General features: G+C 33.9%; 1 protein-coding gene and 2 non-coding genes across 3 annotated transcripts; all 3 read right to left on the reverse strand.

Moving 5' to 3' along the window:
• Positions 1 to 297: 297 nt before the first annotated feature.
• On the reverse strand, positions 298 to 376 carry LOC121261787. The gene has a single exon (XR_005940007.1). It is a non-coding gene; the product is annotated as a small nucleolar RNA Z155 (small nucleolar RNA).
• A 99-nt stretch (positions 377 to 475) lies between these two features.
• LOC121261779 lies at positions 476 to 566 on the reverse strand. The gene has a single exon (XR_005939999.1). It is a non-coding gene; the product is annotated as a small nucleolar RNA R41 (small nucleolar RNA).
• A 3,636-nt stretch (positions 567 to 4,202) lies between these two features.
• Positions 4,203 to 8,205, reverse strand: LOC121259313 (zinc finger protein GAI-ASSOCIATED FACTOR 1-like). Its single transcript, XM_041160859.1, has 3 exons — positions 7,287 to 8,205; positions 6,166 to 6,562; positions 4,203 to 5,750 (listed from the first exon to the last, which is right to left on the reverse strand). Exons 1-3 carry the CDS (start codon positions 7,489 to 7,491, stop codon positions 4,664 to 4,666), a joined length of 1,689 nt encoding a protein of 562 aa, XP_041016793.1. The 5' UTR covers positions 7,492 to 8,205; the 3' UTR covers positions 4,203 to 4,663.
• Between the last annotated feature and the right edge of the window lie 13,923 nt (positions 8,206 to 22,128).

The following is a 22,128-nucleotide window of genomic DNA, read 5'->3' on the forward strand; positions in this document are numbered from 1 at the left end:
TATAAGGGGCTTGGAAGGAAGATATGCTCTTGAAGGCATGCTTGTCTTGTATAATCCTTTATTAACAAAACATCACATATAAATCTGGAAATCATGCAACAATGATAAATGCTAGACTCTATTGCTAACTTGTGAAAATTCATGCATATTTTTTTCTGCCAACAAAAGCTCAAACGATTGAGCTATTTTAAAGAGTGTACTTGAGTGATTTACTGGAGTAAAACATCAAAAAATCCAATTATAAATAATGAACCGAATACAATAAAATAAAACAACAAGAGAGGAAAAACAAAGAGCCATTGATCAGATAATTGTAGTCTGATTATGGTTTAGTCCACATAATGTATTTTCAGAATTTTGTATCATCACGCCAATGGCTCCGAATCAGATTTAACACAAATCGAAGAAACCAAAAATCAAGAAAGCAAAAACGTTTGAATGAGACCCAAAAAAGAAAAGAACATGAAAAGAAGAGTGAGGGCTCAAAGGATCCATTGGCTTTTCACAATCATTAGGGAAATTTATTCCCTCAGAAAATAGGTAGTTTTCAGCATCATTGCCCCCGAACATCTTCCAACATACCCCCACAAATATTTGTGAGAATGAGACAGAGAGAGAGAGAGAGAGGGAGAATTTCAGAATTAGGGTTTGGTTTGAGACCGTAGCTGCAAGCTTTGTGTGAGAACAGAGAAGGTTTCAGTTGCTGCGTATAAATAGAAGCAAGTTTCCGAATTAGGGTAAGGTTTGAGACGATAGACGCTATTTGTGTAGTGGACTACGAAAATTCCACTGGGCTTGAGTTTGGGCCTCTTGGCTCCGTAAACCTTTCCTCAAATCCATATAAAAAAGGCTAACATAAAATGAATCAAAATCTATTTGGCATAACATAAACTGAAACATTACATCTTATCTTATTATATTAGAACAAATATCATATTTAACTCCCGTGGTAGGGTTGTGCAAACCACGGCGACCAACCGAGCAGAAACAGAATATGAATCTTCCCCTTATTATTCTTGGATCCCCGAGTGTGTATACAAGAAAGACCACGCATAAAACCACTTTGCTTCCAAAGTGGGTGTACCGAAAACAGAAAAGTTGGTACCAACCTGAACAGAGGCCACAATTTTACACCCATGGTAACAGAACGGAACAGAAACAGAAATAGAATGTTATGTCAGAAGTTTTCAGAAATCACATCATATCATATTAAAGTACAGAACATCTTTAGAACAGAACAAAATTAGATCACAAAAACATAATTTATGCATAAAATTTCATATTTGTTTTCTTTTGCACAGTTCAGAAACAGAATGTTAAAAATAAGCTCATGTCTACATCAATCATGCCAGAAAAATACTTTATTCTTAAATGCAATCTCATGAGTAATACAGAACAAATAACTGAGCTAGTTCAAATTTCTTTTCATAATAAAATATGAATACTTTTCAAAAGTCAATCTCAACCCATTTTATTTTTATACAAAGTCTAGCATAGGAACTCTGTTTATCTGGACTTTTTAAATTCTTTAAATTTTTTCACAATAGTGCCAACGGAAAAGAAAATTGATCATCACTTATAAGATAGTCACACATAATTTTTGTAAATTTTCAATTGAACACGTATTTATAAATTAACACCCGAGTTCTACAAAATCTAAATTTTCCTGTTGTCTACAAATCCTCCAAATCATAAAATATCATTACTCTCCAAAATACTTTAAAAAGGCCTAAAATACCTGCAACTTCTAACATCTAACTTCTTGTCTAATTACAAAAATCATTATAAATAACAAATACTGGATCACTTACTAAGAGGGGCATACATGTAATTTATTTATAAGGGGCTTAACGTCTCAACAAGTGAAGTGGAGGAGAGTGACTTACGCACGGGCAGTGTATGTATGCAACATGCATTGTGGGTTCGGCCATGAATCTCCGGCATGGTTGAGTGACGGTGGCTGTCCCGGGTGGCAGAGCGTGAGAGGGTAACCGAGAGGGGTGGAGGACTGGGCATGGTGGTCGGCCCCACGTGCAGCGGCTTTTACGTGAAACCTCATGGCCTGGGTTGTGTCCGGTGCAGTGCAGCGTGGAGGAGCAAGAAAAATCGCTCCACTTCGCTTCCTATAAACAGGGCCATGGTGGCTTCCAGTAGTGGTCACGGGGGAGGTTTTGGGTGGTGAAAGGAGCTTGTACCTGATGGCGTCGCTTGGTGGTGCATGGTGGCAGAGGGAGGAGGCGTTCGGGATGCTCTGTTTTTGGTATAGAAAACAGAGTATTCCAAGGGGGTTGGGGATGATACACGGCTAGGATACGGTGGAGTACGATTTCACAAGGGGTTGGGCAATGGCTAGAGGCTTCCGTCGTGTAGGGGAAACTTGCACGGGGTGGTTTCCTTTCGGCTGAGTGCACATGGGCGTGGGTTTTTGTGATGGCGAGGTCTGCAACGGCTGCAGGCGAGGTTTAACGCCACGGGTGTGGAGGTGTAGAGACAGCGACGGTGACTGCATGGAAGTTGTGGAGGGTGGCGGCTTGTGGTGGACAATGGTTTGTGGATGGAGTTGCTTCTGTGCATACGTGGGTGGAGACTACCGTGGGAGGTTTGCGGCAGCTATATGCTTGGTAAACTATCACATGTATATATATATATATTCGTGATGGAAAAACCTAGAGAAACGAGGGAGACGTGTGTGGGAGTGGAAACGTGCGTGGCGGCGAGAATGATCATAAAACAGATAGTTGGTTTTCATGATTTAAAACACAAACGGGTGTGGGCTTGAGGTTTGGGCTTTTTCTTGAGTCATGAGCCTCGACTCAAATGTCTAAAAAATAATCTAACTTATTCTAGAAATTTCTCGGCTCAAATCTCACCTTAGCCCTTTAGAAAAAATAACTTAATTATCAAGCTGAATAAAATCATAATCAGCTAAAACAAAGATTTTAGACCCGTAGTCTAATAAAAAAAAATACATAAAAAAGAGTAATTAAGCTCTTTGTACATATAAGTCTAGAAACAAAATTTTTATAGAACGGTTTGTTGCTAGATCCGGATGTTACAACTTACAAGAACTCCACCCAGGAGAATAATCAAATAAATCTATATCTTCCACCACTCCAATAGATTCACCAATACGTTTGATTGTTATCCCATTCATCCATTTCAAAGGTAAATTATATAAACGACCCAGAATGAAGCATAAGACATGGTAATATTTGACGGTTGAATATTACCATCATATTCCTTCAAAAGCACCAAGTTCTTATCAAATGACCACGGGCTATATCGAACAATCTTGTCTTTTATCACTTTGCTCAGAGAATTGTGCCAAGAAAAAAATATCACCCAAGTCCAAAAACTTAACTCCCGTACTCGGATTCCACACATTACGCATCATTGTCTTAAATGCTTCCTTATTGAAGAATTTTCTTCTGGAAAGCCTGAAAATAAGACAATGGTCGGAATAATCCAACATAGAGTCCGAAACCTTGGTTGGTAATGGCACTTCGGCATTTTCAACTTCAGACAAAGGCAACTTCCCCCATCGTTCAGAAAGGTGGTCCTCATCCATTATGAGATGGAAAATCAAACAAAGCGAATTAATTGTTTGATGAAAAAACTCTCAAGCAAAAATGCAACGGATATAAATGAAAAATATACTGAGAGAATGCAAACCAACAAAGCGGTTACAAAGGTATTCCCCACCTGAACATTAATCTGGGGCGTTTTCTATTTTTTAATTAGTTAGTTTTATTTAAAAAAACAAGCTTGTGCAAATAATTTTCTAAAATATAAGGAGTTGGGCGTAACTGGTATCTTCTTGTACATCTTCTTCTTTGTGTTGTTCTTTGATCTTCTTTTTTAACTTCGAGCAAATTAAAGCATATAAGAAAGTGACATCCTCAGATCAGTCCAATATTGCAATATCCTAGCGGCGGAAAATGTCCAAAAATTTAAGATCGAGCCAAGTCCATTTAAGATTATTTATCATTTACGAAACGCCTAGCTAGCCTACTAACTAATTAATTAGATTTAAGTGCTTCATGAAAAGTAAAATTAGGAGCGGAAAGTCTTCAAAAAGAATCAAAATTAAAGGCTGCATGCTACGGTTTATGATTATCATGCATAGAGCACTTGCCAAAAAAAAGAAAAGAAAAAGAGAGAGAGATTCAAAGCATATTCACGTTTGCCCGTGCTGATCTAGTGACTAGTCTTTGTAAATCATGCATTCAACATGGTACTGAATATCGTTTTACATGATGCCCGCTAGCTAGAACTCACCGGCCTTTTCTTAGTTAGTTATTCCCCTAAGCACACTCAAGCTAGGACCATTCAATTAAGTTGTAGCGATGGAATTCATGTTTTCTTTTTTCTTTTTGAAGCCTGATCACAAACAAGCATATTAATCAAGATACAAGAAAAAAGAGCCATCTAGTTGGATCGTACGTGCTGGAGAGCCACATAGAGTTCAAGAGTACTGAGGCTCAGGTGTGACGATGGCTAAGTTGAGTATGGCCAAATCATGATAACCCATTACGTGCCCTTTGGATTACTACGTACGGCTCATGGCCAATCAAAATGTGAATGAAACCCGCATGTTTTTCCTCTAATCAGGGCTCCACTCCTACAGATCAAACCTCTAAACATATATACCAAATGAAAGCTTTCAATCCCCAAATCCCCACGTGGGATTTATTGCTGGAAAGGTATCATAATTGGCAACCTTGGCTGGCTCGATCATTTCCTCCAATTCCAACCTTTGTTGTTGTTGTTGTTGTTGCTGCTGCTGCTGCTGTTCTTGCCAACTGAGCACAGGCCTTGACCCTCCAATCCCCAAGATTAGATCAAGTGTCATACTATTTCGTGCCGCACTTCCTCCAAAGCTTGACGGCACTGTCTTGTTCCTATCCGGAGCCACCGTAGTTCTCCCATGTATCAAACTAGAACTACCACTTTCCTCTTGTTCCTTGTTCTTGATGAAGCCTTGGTTTTGATCACCTCCCATGAGCATTTGGCTAAACACCATATTTTGTATTGTAGAGCCACCAATAGTATCAAAAATCTGTGAGATATCTTCATGGGGGCCTTTCTGCAAAAGCTGATTGGTGAATTCACCGCCATTTATCCCAGCCATGTTTGATTGATGATCAGGCTGTGGTCGGAAGTGATCATATGAGGAGTTAAGCTGCTGAACGTTACCTGTGTATGGTGGTCTAATCGAAGAAAGCTGGTCAGGACCAGCCATGCTACTAACAAAGCTCTTTTGCATCATGGGAGAGTTTATAGTGTTGCTTGCAGTGGCACCCATTTGGGCTGCTTTCTGTAATAAAGCTGTTGCTGACATGTGAGCAGACCCGGATATTTGGCAACCATTTTTGCTGTCATGTAGGTAATTCAAGCCAGAGGAGCTGTTGGAACTGAGCTGAAGGCTTGATGAAGAGGAGGTTCTTGGACCACCAAAGAGAGTACCCGAGCTGGTTGAGAACATGCCTCCTGTCATGTTCATAGGTTTGAAAGGCATTGGGACTGGTTCTTGAGGGAGGGTGTTAAGGGGGTTCTTGGGGTCTAAATTGTTGAATTCGGATGTTCCAATGGATGCATTGGTGGTTGTATTCATGGGCATGGATGACATAAGCTCCTGCATTTGTGTCTGAAAGTTTGATCCGACATTATTCATCAGTCCCTGATTTACTTTGTTGTTTTCTTCCGCTAATGCATCACAAAAGGCCCTGTGGGTGATAAAACTATCTCTCCTGCACGCACACGAAGAAGTGAGATGCATTAGGTTTTGGTTGCTAGTTTAAAAACCTTAATTCAAATAATTAAGGACAGTAGACTATAATATTTGTATGAGAAGAAAAAATTCAAAACTTGCAGCATAAAAAGAAGCACCAAAAAGGGTATCTAAAAGAGTACTCCATCAATTTGTCGGCCATTTCTAAATCATTTCCTTTAATTGGAAAGTTTGAAATACTGTGATAATTTAACCTAAGTGAAAACAGCCCATTTATATATTACCAATTGGGGCAGATTTTCAACAGGCTCTGCGAACTTAGAAATTAACCCACAAAAACGACTTAATTAATCAAAATTCCATGCAGATGAAGTACTTATATATGTTTAGTACTCTATATATGCACTTGAGGAAATTAAATATTAAATGAGAACCTGGAAAAGATGGTTCCACAATCACATTTGTATTCCCTAGTACCACAGCTCTTTTGATGAGCCTTCCAATCCGATTGCACAGCATATTTCTTTGAGCACTTGTCACATTTCCATTTCTTTTCTCCATGTTTCCGGCTGTAGTGTTTTTTAATGCCTGTAAGGTCTCCTAGTGCACGAGCAGGTTTGTTGTGGACACATGTGGGCTCAGGGCATATGTAGACCCGTTTCCTGATCTCGGTGCTCGTTCTTTGCTTGAGCTTCCATGGAAGATTATGACCTCTTCGGTGCAACTGAAGGTTTTGGTCCCTCTGGAACCCTTTATTGCAAATCTCACATACAAACCTGTTTGTTGCCATTAGTGTTGTTGGCGATAAAGCAATAACTTCAGCCTTTGGATCTATTAATCCATAAAAATTCCATAATTAGCATATATATATAGCCTTGTCGAATTGATCATCCACAAGGCCAGGAACGATCGATATTATAAGCTAGATTGCTAATTCTCTAAGTGAGAGCATGAAATATTAGAAATATTCACTTATAGATCAGAAGAAAAATGTCATCCATATATATTATGTAAGTCGGAGTTTCATAAATATCATTCCATCTACAGTACTACTGATTCCATCATGACCCCATAGCACCCACAACAGTTAGAAGCAAAAAGAGAGAGATACAAAATGCAATCAAGCTAGCTAACAGTTGTCAACAATTATTGTAATCTGATCTCTAGGCAATAATTGAACTTTTATCATAATAATTATTCTTTCCACAAATATGGCTATCAGCTTTAATATTTTTCGAGATGATAACCTCATGATTCATAAAAAAATTTCTTTGTAATTCTCTTGACCTAAATCATAAACTTCTTAACGTGTATGCTCAAACATGACTGAAACATGTAAAATTCAGTGGTAAAATCGCCTCTTATATATGTTCAAGAACACGTAATTAATGCATGCCAAGAGAATTTACGTGTTTTAATTTCAAAATTAACTTCAGGAAAACTTCTTTCGGGATCACAAAGTTCAATATTTAATCTAAGGGACCAGCTAGCTCGATCGCTAGATGTTTTAACAGATCAAAAAACATGACTAAGATTCGTGGGTGGTTGAATTTGCCTGGAGTTCCTGGAAGATTCCTTTTCTTCTTAACTGGCTGTTGTTGTTGTTGTTGCTGCTGCTGTTGGGAGGTAGAACTATTGCTGTTAGAGACACCGGAGGGTCGTCCTGAGCTTGTGCCATGGAAGTTTTGTTGAAGCTGATTTTCCTGGTCCCCAGTATTTCCTGAAGAGAAACTCCCTTCATCACCTGTAATATTTGACATGATTCGAAAGGGATCAGAAGATTGATACTTGTCTTCCTGTTCTTTCTTTTTATTTTTTTCTTCCTTTCCAAACACTCCTTTGTTTCTTTCTTCCTTTCTTGTTGCCGGCGCTCTTACTAAAAGGAAGGGCTTGTTTTTTGGTTAACAGAAAATCAGGAGTTTTCTTTCATAAGAGGAAGACAAAAACCAGAGAATTCTCCTTCATTTCTGGTGAAGAAGTTGAAGTCATGAACTATTGCTGCCACAAGAGTAACATTGGAACCTGGTCATCTTTGGCCTTATATAAGCATTATATATAGTATTCATATGAGACAATCGCTTAGCAAATACCCCCCAACTTCTTGGTTATTATAGATCATATATAATGATCTTGGCCATTCCATTTCACCTTTTCTTTATTCCTTTTCAATATATTAATTATTTTTTTCCATTTTTTTAAATTTCTTTTTTATCTGCATCTATTATGCAGGAAGCTGGGTGTCATTATAAATCTGTTGATAAATATTAGCAGAACTTCAACTGGATTATCAGTAAACTAGCAAGTACATCAGTACATGCCCTTTAGGTAAAATTCATATATAAAGAACAGATTAGGAAATCGAAAGGATAGAGGAATTAAATATGAAGCCAAAGTTAGCCTGTACACTTGATGTCTTGGCAATGAAGGAAGTATATAATATCTTTAATTCATTAATAATGGCTAAACATATATATAATACATATTATAAGAAAAATGAGTATTTGTGACAGATTATTTAAATAAAAATAATTATTTACGATAACATTAGACTTATTTTAATAAAAAATAATTATTTTTATAAAAAATAATTAATTATAAATAAACGATTTTATTGTAGCGACTATCAGGAGAAATATAGCAAGATTAAACGACCTAGCTTACTCAAGTACTAATTAATTACCTAGGTCAAAAGCTAGGCTAGCCTAAGAGTAACCAATGCCTTAACAGCTAGCTGCCGCGCGCCAGCCTTTTTAATGAAATGATGCCACTGATCATGCTTTCACGGTAAAAGCTAGCATAGGACGCAACCACTTTTTAAGATATAATTAGTTTATAAAGAGTTGGCGCTCTATAGAAAATAAATAAATATATAATTATTGCCTTCGCTTTTTTCTTTTTGAGTAATTTCTTTTCTCTAATCATTGCAATTCAATATATAATGTCTGATTGATAAATATATATATATATATATATATATATATATAATGTCTGATCCATAATGATTATAATTTTCCATTTTTAGGTCTACTTTCGGAGTATATAATATTATAAGTACTCATGAATATTAATTCCCTCTCAAATGACTGTTATTAATTATATTAGCATCGGCATGTATTTATGTAAACTTTGAGGCTTTTTAAAGGAATTTTTAGTCTAGGATTCTATCTATCATCATGTATTTTATATATATATATATATATGTATGTATGTATGTATGTATGTGAGAAGAACGTGTAATTCAAAGGAAGGTAATTAATTTCTGCAATAATATTAGTCATTTTGGCATGCATCCAATCATAATTCAAGCCTTAATTTATTCATTTTATTTCTCAGTTTTATTTTTTATTTTTTAAATTAGTCGTTGTAATACTAGCTAGTTGGATCAATATATACAGGTATTTATTAAGCAATTAATATAAATTAATCAGTAGGAAAATCATTTTTTGCACAAATCAGACAATTAGCTGCATATTATATGCATATATATATATATATATATATATATATATATATCCTAATACATGCATGCATGAGTAGATCATCACACGGTTGTTAATATATATATATATATATGTTAATATAAACAGTGCCGAATCTTATTGTCTTATATATATATATATACATATGATCCATTGTAGGAACCAAACAAGCTAGTGAATATCGCTACATAAATCTTAAAACTAATAAAGCGAAGACATAGAAGGATGATGTTACCTTTGTTTTCTAGGTTTGCATGTGAATAATATTCCAACCAATTATATAATATATACTTAATGATGCGTGTGTGTGTGTGTGTGTGTATATATATATATATCAAAGATCATACTAATAATTATTATTATAAGTGCATGGCATTTGACGTCTTAGAATCCTTTAAATCATTTGGAAAGTGATCACATTTATGCAATATTTAAGTTGCTAATTACAAGCCAAGCTTATAGCCTAAAAGCCAACGGCCAACAATTGACGAAGTATTAATTACAATCTGTATCACACAATATATACCACAGCTTAGGATTGAACAACTTGACCTCCACTTTGAATTCTAAACTAATGATTAGTTCATGTAATAAAAACAAAAGGGAATACCTTGTTGAGAGATTCATGATGCTCCTCATCACATCCGTTACCGCCTATTGCTCAATTTAAACATGATCATTTTTAAGGAAATTAAGTGTCTATATATATATATATATAGATATAGTGATCATATTATCGTGCATGATTCTTGGCACATCAACTAATATTTTATAATATAGTAATATTATTTTTCATCTTAATTTTTATCATTCTTATCAAACTTGTTGATGTCGTGATCGAGGGTAACTTACCTCGACAATTGTGAAAACTAATTAAATCTAAAGCAAAATAGATTTATGAGTACTATTAATTTTTCAAAAACCTAATAACATTAATCTTTTTACTACTTATTGTTTTAATGTTGCACTCTTTAATTCAACGTGTATTAGCTAGAGAAACTGAGTACTTTGATCACGATTCACGGGTCATTATACGTGAGATCAACAAATAATTAACTAGATCTCTAAATTTATGATGCATTTTTCATATTTTTGTTGTCACGGATCACATCCATATGTAAGCAAATTAATTCATTGCATTTTGATAATATTATCCATTTCCCTTTTTTAACTTTCAAGGAATATTTCATCATGAGTAGTACTTTAATTATTGCAGCTTCCTCAAACGTATATATATAAATATATATATATATATATGTATAATGAAATTAACAACAACCAGCCCGGCGATAAATCATGGGAACAACAACGTGACAGGAATTAGAATATATATCATGATCATCCATGCATGGGCTAATTACGTTAATTTAAGTCTCAAGTCAAAAAAATTCTTGGGGCATTTTCATGTAGATGCCCCCTTGATGATGATCATCATCAACTCCATCACATTAATATAATTAACGATCCTTATAATCACGCCAAAAAAAGGTTGCCTAGTAAGTATCTATGAAGTTCGATGTATTTGAGGAAGCTAGCTAACATCAACACAACAACTTAAAGACAGATATTGCAACATCATGTGCATTAGACCAAATTTCTTTTGTTTATTATGATAAAACTGGATATTAAACGTTTGAAATGGCATTTGGATGCCGGTAAAACATAATTAATTCAGACCGATCCAGTTGCTAATTGACATAAGCAAAGTAACCCAGTGGATACAACCAATGGAAAAGACAGCCATGGATTATATACCATTCTGATAATATTTTTATAATTATATTATATTTCTTTGAAAAGATATGTGAACGTACGGTAGGAAAAAAACAAAAGGATAGTCTGTTTTTTTTTTTTTTTTTCCTTGATATAGACATGTTTTGATAATGAAAAGAAATTGATAAGGAGAATATATTTTAGCATTTTACAGTCGTCCATCAAACATGCACCTCTTCAATTTGATGTAAAATGATGGTTTAAAAATTAATATTGATTTGATCAGCATATTATTATTATTATTATTATTATTATTATTATTTTGTAAAATCTTCTCTGTTTTGAGCAAATTAATAAGCAAAGTGCATGCGTACCATTAGGACCTCTTTAATTAATGTGCTTATAAATGATATTATGCCGCCCCAATTATACCGCTCATTTTGTCTTATTGACATGGCACTGTGCCATGTAGTTTATTAAGAAAAAGTATAAATATAAAATGAGTAGAAGTAATCTAAGGTTTTAGTCATCCGTTATTTTGTTTTCAATATATTTTTTTATTTTTATTTTTATTTTTATGTGGTATCACGTCAATAGGACAAAATAAATGGTATAACTGGAGCTGCATAATAGCATTACTCAACAAAGATTAAGGGTTTATTTAATCATGAATTTTAGTCTTGATAATAAGCGATATTTGCAATAATAACTCCATCAAATATGTTTTTCGTTTGGGCTTTTGTAAGTAGTAATCTTTTGTAAATCAGAAAGACAACTTTTTTAGTACATAACTAAAAACAGTAGTTCTTGACTCTTTTGCTTTCTTGTCTTCTTTTAAAAGCAGAAAGGCTGCTTTTCATGCCCTTATTGGACCCTATCAAAAGAAAAAAAGAAAAAAATAGTGTAATTTTGTAAAATCCAGTTCATGTAGAATTCTAACATATATAAATGGACCCCAATCTGATTCACAAAAAAAAAAAGACCCCAATCCCCTAAAACAAATCTTTTCAAATCCCGAACCCTTTTAATTCAAAAACCAAAAATAGTATTTTTCTTTTTAGATTGTTTGCCGTAAATTTCCTGCCCCCCATAGGGTCGAGGCCTGCAGTGCAATGGGTCAAGTTTGGGCATTTGCTTGAATAACGTAAAACGATTCAGGAATGACAAGTCCAATCAAGAGTCCATAGCAAATTGCAGCCCATCATGTAAGGTGGAAGGGTTAAAAGATCTGCTATGAGAGTTGACAGAAAGGGTTAAAAGATCTGCTTGTGGATGTAGATTTCAGTGTTGGAATCACTAATCTCTACGCCTCATTTATATATGCAAGTAATAGATTCTCGCTACAAGCACAAAGAGCAATTTCAAGAATGTGATCTTCAGTTGTGTGGTGTCTTGCATGAGAAATGGGTATACTCGTGTTTTCAAAAATCGCAAATGTTATGATTTTCTGATATTTTCTATTTTGCATGATTTTATTTTTCCATCTGCTTGTATTTTGAGTGTTAGACTTTGTTTCACTTACTGAGACTTTGCAAAATCTTATTATGGTGTCTCCACCTACGTTTGATGCAGAGGATAATTATAAACTTGGAGGTTCGGCTTCACCTGAGGAGTGAAGACTTGGGGGCCCTTTTTCCCCTTGGTGTAGTGTTGATTAGATGCTTTTAATTTAAGCGGATGACGGTATTATTTTTATGTCGATGTTTGGAAGATTGGTGACTTATGATTTTTGTTGGGTGATGTAATTTTAAATTCTGGCACTGTTAGTATTTCTGATTTCCTTTTTTAATTTATGTTGCAATTTAACTGCACACTATTAGATTGCATGCTCGCACACACTTGCTTCCACATTGCTTTAGGGGTGTGCAACCCGAGCGGCCAACATCTCGGCGTTATGACTCCTGCCAAAACACAAGTGGGGGTTGAGGGCGCTACAAGAGGCATCAACAACAATTATAGCCAGCACCATCACCAAATTTATTTGAAAGACCGTCGAATGCAAGTTTGGCAAACCTTAGGCCATAATTTCATACAATCGGTGACAATTCAATTATGACCAATATCACAACTGGTGTGCAAAGTTGGGAATAAAAGTCAAGGCTCCTCGTCGGGGCACCCTTAGGGCAACGGGCAAGTTGAGGCAGCCAATAAGACCGTATTCATCATAATAAAGAAAAGACTGGAAAACAAAAATGGAGCATGGGCCGAAGAACTACCACGAGTCCTATGGGCGTACAAGAAAACTATAAAAATTCCAACTAGGGAAACTCCATTTGCATTGACATATGGGAGCGAAGCAGTAATACCGGTGAAAACTGGCATACAAAGTCACAGAGTTCGACCCTACTGTGAGGAAGTGAATAACAGGGGACTAGAGGAGAATCTCAATTTGCTAGATGAAAGAAAAGAGGAGGCAAAGATTAGAGTCACAACTTACAAAATGAGGATCGAGCATTATTTCAATAAGAAAGTCAAGCCCAGGTCACTCTAGATTGGGGACTTAGTGCTAAGGGAAATAGGAACAACGACGCAAGGATAAGGGACCCTTGATGGGAGGGACCGGCTAGTTCATATCACCTCAGGGATATGAACAAATTAGAATTACCCCACCCTTGGAATGCCAAGTATCTAAAAAAGTACTTTGCTTAAATTGTTTCATTTAACATAAGAATGCAATAAAGTGGCTTTCTTTCAAATGTTATCTTTCATGCAACATCCTAATTCACTAGGCAGCCAAAGCCAAACCACACGCATGATTAAGGTTAGCCTTTGGTCTGACTACGGTTGAACATCTCTCCTGCCACCTTGTAAGCCGAATGTTAGCAACGTGCATGTGATCGAGGCCAACACTCGCATTAGTCAAAAAATGGCAAACTGCACTTGTGCTAGTCATCACCCAAATTGCAGTTGAACATTTCTCCTACCACCTCGTAAACCTAGTGTTAGTAACGCGCATGTGATTGGGGCTAACACCCGCACTAGGCTACAAAAGGCTAATTGCACTTATATAAGTGTGTTTTCCCTTGCCCCAACCATAGTCCAACATCTCTCCCACAACCTCGTAAGCTAAGTGTTAGCAATGCACATGTGATCGGGGTTACACTCACATTAGACAACAAATAACCAACTACAGTTGTATAAGTGTGTTAGTCATCACCCTAATTGCAGTCCAGCATGTAACGCCCCGATCTCGGAAGTCCGAAGAGTTAGCTTTTAATACTTAATATCAATTCCAATACTATAACTATAAAATCCAGAAAACTCAATAAAATATTAATTCATTTGTTCAGCCCAAATATCCATGTTCATTCACCGAAACAACAAAGAAATTCTCAATAAATTAAATTAGAAACTTTCCAAAAACTCAAAAATATCCTTAACCCAACACATCAAAATATTCAAAATAATCAATTTACTAACTATGACTCTCAAATAAATACTTGTACCCTCGAACACTTATTCCTCTACGATCATCACACCTTGTTAAAACTTCATACTCTTGCTCTCAGCTTAACCATCAAAATTATCTGAAAAATATTTGGAGATAAGGGGTAAACTATCAACAACTCAGTAAGCAGAGAACATATACTAGTGTGTAAACATGAGCATTTACAAAGTTCAGAACGCAGAACAAAATACTTTCTTCAGAATGCAGAATAAAACATTTTCTTTCAAAATGCATAATCAGAATATTATAAAAAATATCAGAGCGAAAGTTCAAAAATATTCATAATCAAAATCCCTTTGGCATAGCATAAACCGAAACATCGCATCTTATATTATCATATTAGAACAGAGACCATGTTTAACCCCCGTGGTAGGGTTGTGAAAACCCCAGCGACCAACCGAACAGAAATAAAATGTAAATCTTCTCTTTATTATTCTCGAAACCCCGAGTGTGCACACAAGAAAGATCATGTAGAAAACCACTTTGCTTCCAAAGTGGGTACACCAGAAATAGAAAAGTTGGAACCAACCCGAACAGAGGCCACAGTTTTACACCCGTGGTAAGGTAAGAACGGAACAAAAATAGAAACAGAATGTTATGTCAGAGGTTTTTAGAAATCACATCATATCATATCAGAGTACAAAAAAATCTTCAGAACATAACAGAATCAGATCACAAAAGCATAATTTATGCCCAAAATTTCATATTCGCTCTCTTTTGCACAATTCAAAAATAAAATATTAAACTAGCTCGTGTCTACACCAGTCAAACCAAAAAAATACTTTATTCTTAAACAGAATCTCATGAGTAATGCAGAACAAATAACTGAGGTAGTTCAAATTTCTTTTCATAACAAAACATGCATACTTTTCAAAAATCAACCCTAGCCCATTTTATTTTTATGCAAAGTCTAGTATATATAGGAACCCCACTTACCTGAACTTCTTAACTTTTCAGAATTTGGTGCATCATGTTAAGGTAAGCTTGAAGTATATCAATAGATGTGAAGCACACCCTTTACATGGCCTCAATAATAAAATTATATTTCCAATATTACATTTTCAAAGAAAATTCTACTACAATTCTTCTAGGAAAATAATAAATAAATAAACAGGAATGCCATGTCATCAATATACTTATAAACTACACATTATCCATTCACATAAAAATAAATATATACATTATACATGAGCACAAAAAATTACCATTGTCAACTCTATCAATTTTAATTAAAAAATAATGAACTCAAACATCTAATCATAAATGTATACATGATAGTTCAATGGATAGAGAACCCACATTTTCACCTAATGAGAAGGGTTTAATAGGTCATCAAATCTAGGACACATTCAATATGGACGTATATTTACAAAATCAATTCAATACATGCATCTACAAATAATCTATATAAATGTTCATAAAACAGAAAAATTGGACTTGATGAAGTATGACAAGTGTCCCAAAAATAATTTTTATTATTATTATCAAATTTTATTTTTTTTAAAGCATTTTAATAAAAATGATTTAAAAAATATTTTTTGGCTCTCTACCATAACAAAAAATATAAATATAAAAATTAACTTTAGACACCAACACAAGAGTACACGTGCCACACGTGACAAAAAATGGACACTGGAAGCTGCTGCACGCGCCTCCTTAGCATGTAGGCTTCGTTTTAGCTCTAGAGGTTGTCTTGCCTCTGCTTCAATTGTTGCAACATAGAGTATATATCACCTCTGTCGTTCTTAGTGTTTACCGATATCCAAATACAAAGTTCAGTCATCTTAATGTATATGTGTATCGATAAAGTGAGCAAAAGTACACCCCAAGCGCGAGGGTGGATTACACTTTAAGGCCGAGAGTGGGATTGGTAAAAAATTATTGTTCATCATGTTCTTCCTCAATCAATTTTTTTGATTTTTTCCAATTTCGATATCCATTTTCAATTGACAATAACTTACTCATATTATCTCCAAATCAAGCATATAATATGTCAATTTAAAGCTTATGAGTCCAAATTTCTAATCATATAAAATAAGATTTGTTTGGTTAAAAGTTGGGTCAAATTCAAGGTTCGAATATGAATTTTAAAATTAGGGTTTCAGATTTCTTCTTCTACATGCAACAAAACTTCACCAAATTTAAGGGATATGTTTATGACATTATAAAGAATGTTTTCATGTAGAGAATTCAACTTTAAATATGTCATACCGTAGCCTCTAATAAAAAATCTGAAACACAAACAATCATGGCATATCATCAATTAGATGCTTTTAAACTCATTATGAAGCATCAAACAACTTGTAATCATATTCATACGAACGAAAATAAGCAGCATAGGCTTTGATACCAAGTTAAATAAGGTAAATTCGAATTACCTCAAAGAGCAAAATTCCCACAAGCCTAGACCTTTGTTCTTCTTACAACCCAAGTCACTTTGTTGTTTGCACCTCTATATCACTTATGAGGCTACTAGAGTCTCTTAAATAATTCTACGCTTCAAGATCAAAAGTTGATCAAGGGTTGCTCTAGAAAATTGTAGAGATAGAGGAGAGCTTTTTTTTTGTACGTTCATTTTTTCACTCTTATAATTTTAATGTAAGGAAAACTCTTTAAAAACTCTTATTTAAAGAGTTTTCTCATAGACGGTTAATTAACTTTCCTGAAATTAAGTACTGGTAGTTGTGGGAAGTTAATTAACTTCTAGTGGTGGGGAGTTAAATAATAATTTTCCCACCTATGTGGACACAACATGGGTCATAGGGTACCCACTACCAACACAAAGTAATTTAAATCCAGTACCAATCTCTTGACCTTATTTTATGGATTTTCTTTTGGATCTCTTAAATGTACGTAATTTTTCATGGGCGTTTGATCTTTAGGTATATGATCGCTATTTGATCCGAATTAATCCTCACCCGAGTAACTGCCTAGATGAACCTGTTGTCTAGATTCCAGCTAGGCCGAATCAATCATTATAAAGCTGTTAAATCTTGGAAACTAATCATTATTATTGGGGGTGTACAAAATTCGATCCGAACCGAAAAAACTGACCGGATCGAATATTGCATGGGTCGGTCTTGATCCCAAAAATTGTGGACTGAAGAAATTCCATCCGGTCCCGGGGACTATAAATTTTGGACCGGACCCGACCAAACCCCTATAGTAATTATTTTTTTAAAATATTTTTAATAATTTAATATATTATTTAATATAGTAATCATTTAAGTTAATGATGTAATTTTCATTTAACTTATTATTATTGATCATATAAAATATAAAATAATATATGCTATCAATTTATAATAAATCATAAATCATGTGATAATTTATGTCATTATATGTAAATAGTTAATACATCATATATTCACACATACTCTACTATTTACACTTAATTGAAGTACTTAGGTAATTTTTTTTTAAATACCTAAGTTGCAAGCAAGCATGAATTATCTATGTACAATGAAATTATTTAATATTCATTAACCATATATAAAATTATTGATATTATTAATAATTATGCATACTAAAGAGTAAAGTCTAAGTTAGTAACTAGTAACTATCAACATCATAAATAGAATTATAGTTAAATATTTTTAATAAGTTAGTTACATAATTAATAATTCACTTAATTTTAATATAGTAATTTAAACAATTTGTTTTATTAATTTATATGAAAAAATGAAACAAAATAACAAAATAATTAGGCCGGACCAATCAAACTGATAGCTACCATTACGATCGTCCCTATGGGTATTCGGTTGGGTTTGGTCCGGGAAAATGATGGACTGAAAATTTCAATCCATCACCCCTCACGGAACGGACTGACTTATAGCTCTAATTATTATAGATACTTTTTAGATTTTATATGGGGAATATTGGATAGAAATACTTGAGCTAAGTAAAGCTCGACCTTCTTGAAATGGACATTAATATGAATGGAAAACATTACAAGACTCATGAAATTATGCAGACCCCAACCCAAGTAAGTCTGCTTTCGGAGGGCCACAAAAGGAGGAGGCCCTGGAAAGAATACTGCACCCCTTAGAAGGGAGCTAGCCTTTTATATATACATGGGCTTCTTTTATTATCCCTATATCTCAACATGGCAACTGGAGCCTCCATGACCAGTTGCCTTCTTGTCAAGTTCAGCAATTTGATGCATGTGGAATAAGGATTTGCGAGGAGGCACAAGGCATCGAGAACGACGATTACACAAAATTGAAGTTTACACACACACACACACACACACACATATATATATTGATCAAGTCTTATACCATACATTTTCACCTAACCAATATGTGATTTGTCATTTTTATCTTTATATTAAAACACACATATTTAAACATTAAGATAGAATGACAAAAATAATAAACAACACGTTGATAATTAGGTAGATGTGTGTGGTGCAAGACTTCCACGTAGAATTTAGACTTCCACGTAGAATTTCTTTTATACACACATGACATATATATATATATATAGGAACTGAAGTAGTACTACATTTAGGGGTGGGGGCAGATCTATATCAAAACCTTTTTTTAATAAATAATTTTTTAAGATGTCCTCAATATAAAGACTATTTGACCCCTCCAAAAATTTTCCAAAATCTTACTTAACACTTAGTTTTCCAAGTTCCTTTTATTTTCTCAATATTTTTTTCATACTTGCACTTATTTTTTGGTCACTAATAAAATCTAACATGCTCACACTAATTGTTTTAATTTTTTTTTTTTTTTTTTACATCTCATAATAGGCAAGAAAATCTCTTAGTCTTTTCTTAAAAGCTATTTATTTGTAGAACAATGTTGAATTTTTTTTATTATCTAATCGACTTTAAGTGATTACAATATTGATTCTTTACTTCAAGTCTTTAAATAGATATTTAGAAATGCACGTGTAGTCATATAGAGGGGAGCTATAAGAACTTACATGCTTTTATATATATAATTTCGGTTGGCCTCCAACAAAAAACTCCTGGTTCCGCCCCTATATTTATATATATATATATATATATATATATATATATATTTGAGTGTTATGAAGAACATACGTAGAGTTAGCTACCTTTAAAATCTAGAAATTGCCTATTAGCATGATCTGTTTTTCCTATGTACATGGATGTCCAACATTGCATGATCACATGCTGCCTCTAGTCCCGGCCGGAATTGAATGTTTGGGACTCATTTTTTTTAACGGACATGAGGAAATATGAGAGAATTAATATTATTGACTTCGATCCAGCAATAGTATATTGATTGGGAGTGTAGAAGGGACAAACATCAACATTAAGGCTGTGGCAGCCTTTTGTCTTATTTAACCTAGCTAATGCTTGATATTAAATGTTTATATCACCGGATCTACATGCTTGTTCAAATCATGTGACTTTAAATGCCACTTGAACCTAATTGAAACATTACAAATTTAAATGCTTGAGAACGTGCATGCCAGAATGTTTTTTTGAATGTTCTTCAAACTTCGCAATTATTTTTTTAAGCCTTTTGAACTGTGTTAGAAAGAGGTCTTATTAAACATCTTTCAAACATTGCAGTGCTCAAATAGTTGTGAACTTTTTCCGCCATAATAAATTACTTCCCCGCCAAAATTTTACTGTTCGAAAGTATTTTTTTCCGTTCGAAAGGAAAAAACTTTTTGAGACGATATAATTCGTCACAGAAAATACTGTTCGAACGGTTATTTTACCATTCGAACGATTTTGTAAAGTCATCAATTTTTTGAGACGAAATTTAAATTTTGTCTCAAAAATGACTTTTAGGGACGAAATTTTGTTTGTTCCTAAATAATTTCATCCCAAAAGCTCAAAATTGTTGTAGTGCTTGCTGATCATGTTTTCGAACAGAAAAATTATATTCTCAAGCCGGTGTGTAGATCAGCACAAAGAGTAAAGTACTTAAATGACATAATTTAATTTAAAAGATAAATTTTAAGACTTGGATCTTACAAATTATAAGATCTTACTATTTAAGTGATATGGATGGTATGCTCTACATATGATCAGTTTGATAATAGAATAACTATTTTGAACAGCATGCATGTTGAATGCCTTTCATATGTAAGTTTATGCATTTCTCACTATATATATATATGTGTGTGTGTGTGTGTGAGTCCATCATTTGGATGTCATTAATTTGTTAAATTGGAATTTTAATGGTAAGCTGTTCCATCTATGTAATTGTAAGTTCAAAATTCTATTTGTTTAAAAGTTAGTTGTTCATAAACACTAATGCTTTGAGTTTGCATATACGGAAAAGAAGGATTACTGCTAAGCATGTTAGTTTAATTAATATCCTAACAAATAAAGCTTCTATATAAGTCCATTTACGTACAATTCTAAAGTTTATAAGAAATGAAATGACAAAACTCATTTAACATGATGATTTTAGACCCATCTTCTCCTATCTGTGCCGAATATAATTAATATGCTTAGCCGAATCTTCTTCGCATAAAACCTACATTGTTTGAGTGGGGAAGATCACACGGTTTGGTAAAACCATGTGTGCTATATAGCACATGTACATTTAATAGGAAAAGTTGACAATTAATAAAGCCAGTTTTTTTTTTTTTTTTTTTTTATCATCTCAAATTTTTTTGGTATCCATAAAATTATATAGTCTGAAAAGAAGGAAGGTCTAATTCTTATTAATTATTCAAAAATAATGCTCTTGACCCTGAGTACTTAATATTAATTAGTCAGTCAATATATATATATATATATATATATATATATATGCACACACCTAATATTAATTACTTAATAAATAGCGCACTTTGGGGACCGGAGCTTGACTTTTAAAGCCTTTATCTTTAATACATTTGTTGTATACGATGTATTTTGGTTTACTTTATAGTTGTTAATGTTAATGTAAGATAGACACAACATATTTTTTTTTATCCATGTATAGATAGTACATGTGTCTCACTACAATAAATAAGGTCTTTTAGAATGAAAAATTTCGTCTCAAAAGACTAGCATTTTATCCCAAAATATTTTTTAGGACGAAAAAAATATGTCCCAAGGTCGTCCCAATAAAACTGTCCCAAAAGGTATTTTGGTACGAAAATCACAAATTCATCCCAAAAAATATCTTTTGGGACAAAATTGAGCTAGACAGATCGATTACGTTCGAACGAATTTGTTTTTTTGGGACGATTTAAATTCATCTCGAAAAGTCGTTCAAACGGCGTAAATAACGTTCAAACAAAGAGGGATTGTTCAAACGGGTACTTCATGGCCAGTCGATCGATACCAGTCTGTTCGACCAAATACACTTGAAAAAATATTCGGACAAAAAAATTGATGATCGAACGCAAACAGTTAATTTCTTGTTCGAAAGCGTTTGAACGGCGCGCAACATTTTTACCGTTCGAACATTAAAACATGTGATGTTCGAATGGTTGTGTTCAATTTATATATGTTTGAACGTTTGATGAGAGTTCGAACGGTTATTATTTTTATGAACAATACTAATTTAAAACCAAATACATATTTATATTTCAAAAATACATTACAAATTGTTCAATACAAATAAAACTAAACTAATTTAAATAAATAAAATACTAATAAAATTATCAGTACATGATATATAATTGTTCAATATGTAAAAACACTTCCAATGAAAATTAATTGTTTGGAGGCCTGAATTGTTGCATAAGCATCTGCATTTGAACTTGCATTTGTCTTTGTTGTTCTTGCATTTGGAGTTGCATCTCTCTTTGTTGATCTTCTTGTTGTT

This window comes from Juglans microcarpa x Juglans regia, chromosome 4D (assembly GCF_004785595.1).
Source record: "Juglans microcarpa x Juglans regia isolate MS1-56 chromosome 4D, Jm3101_v1.0, whole genome shotgun sequence".
Taxonomy (NCBI): Eukaryota; Viridiplantae; Streptophyta; class Magnoliopsida; order Fagales; family Juglandaceae; genus Juglans; species Juglans microcarpa x Juglans regia.

Coding starts and splice junctions, on each gene's coding strand:
- LOC121259313 (XM_041160859.1), bottom strand. CDS start 7,491: ATGTCAAATATTACAGGTGATGAAGGGAGTTTCTCTTCAGGAAATACT. Junction 6,563..7,286: donor GAATCTTCCAGGAACTCCAG/GCAAATTCAACC, acceptor ATGGATTAATAG/ATCCAAAGGCTGAAGTTATT. Junction 5,751..6,165: donor TGTGGAACCATCTTTTCCAG/GTTCTCATTTAA, acceptor GTGTGCGTGCAG/GAGAGATAGTTTTATCACCC.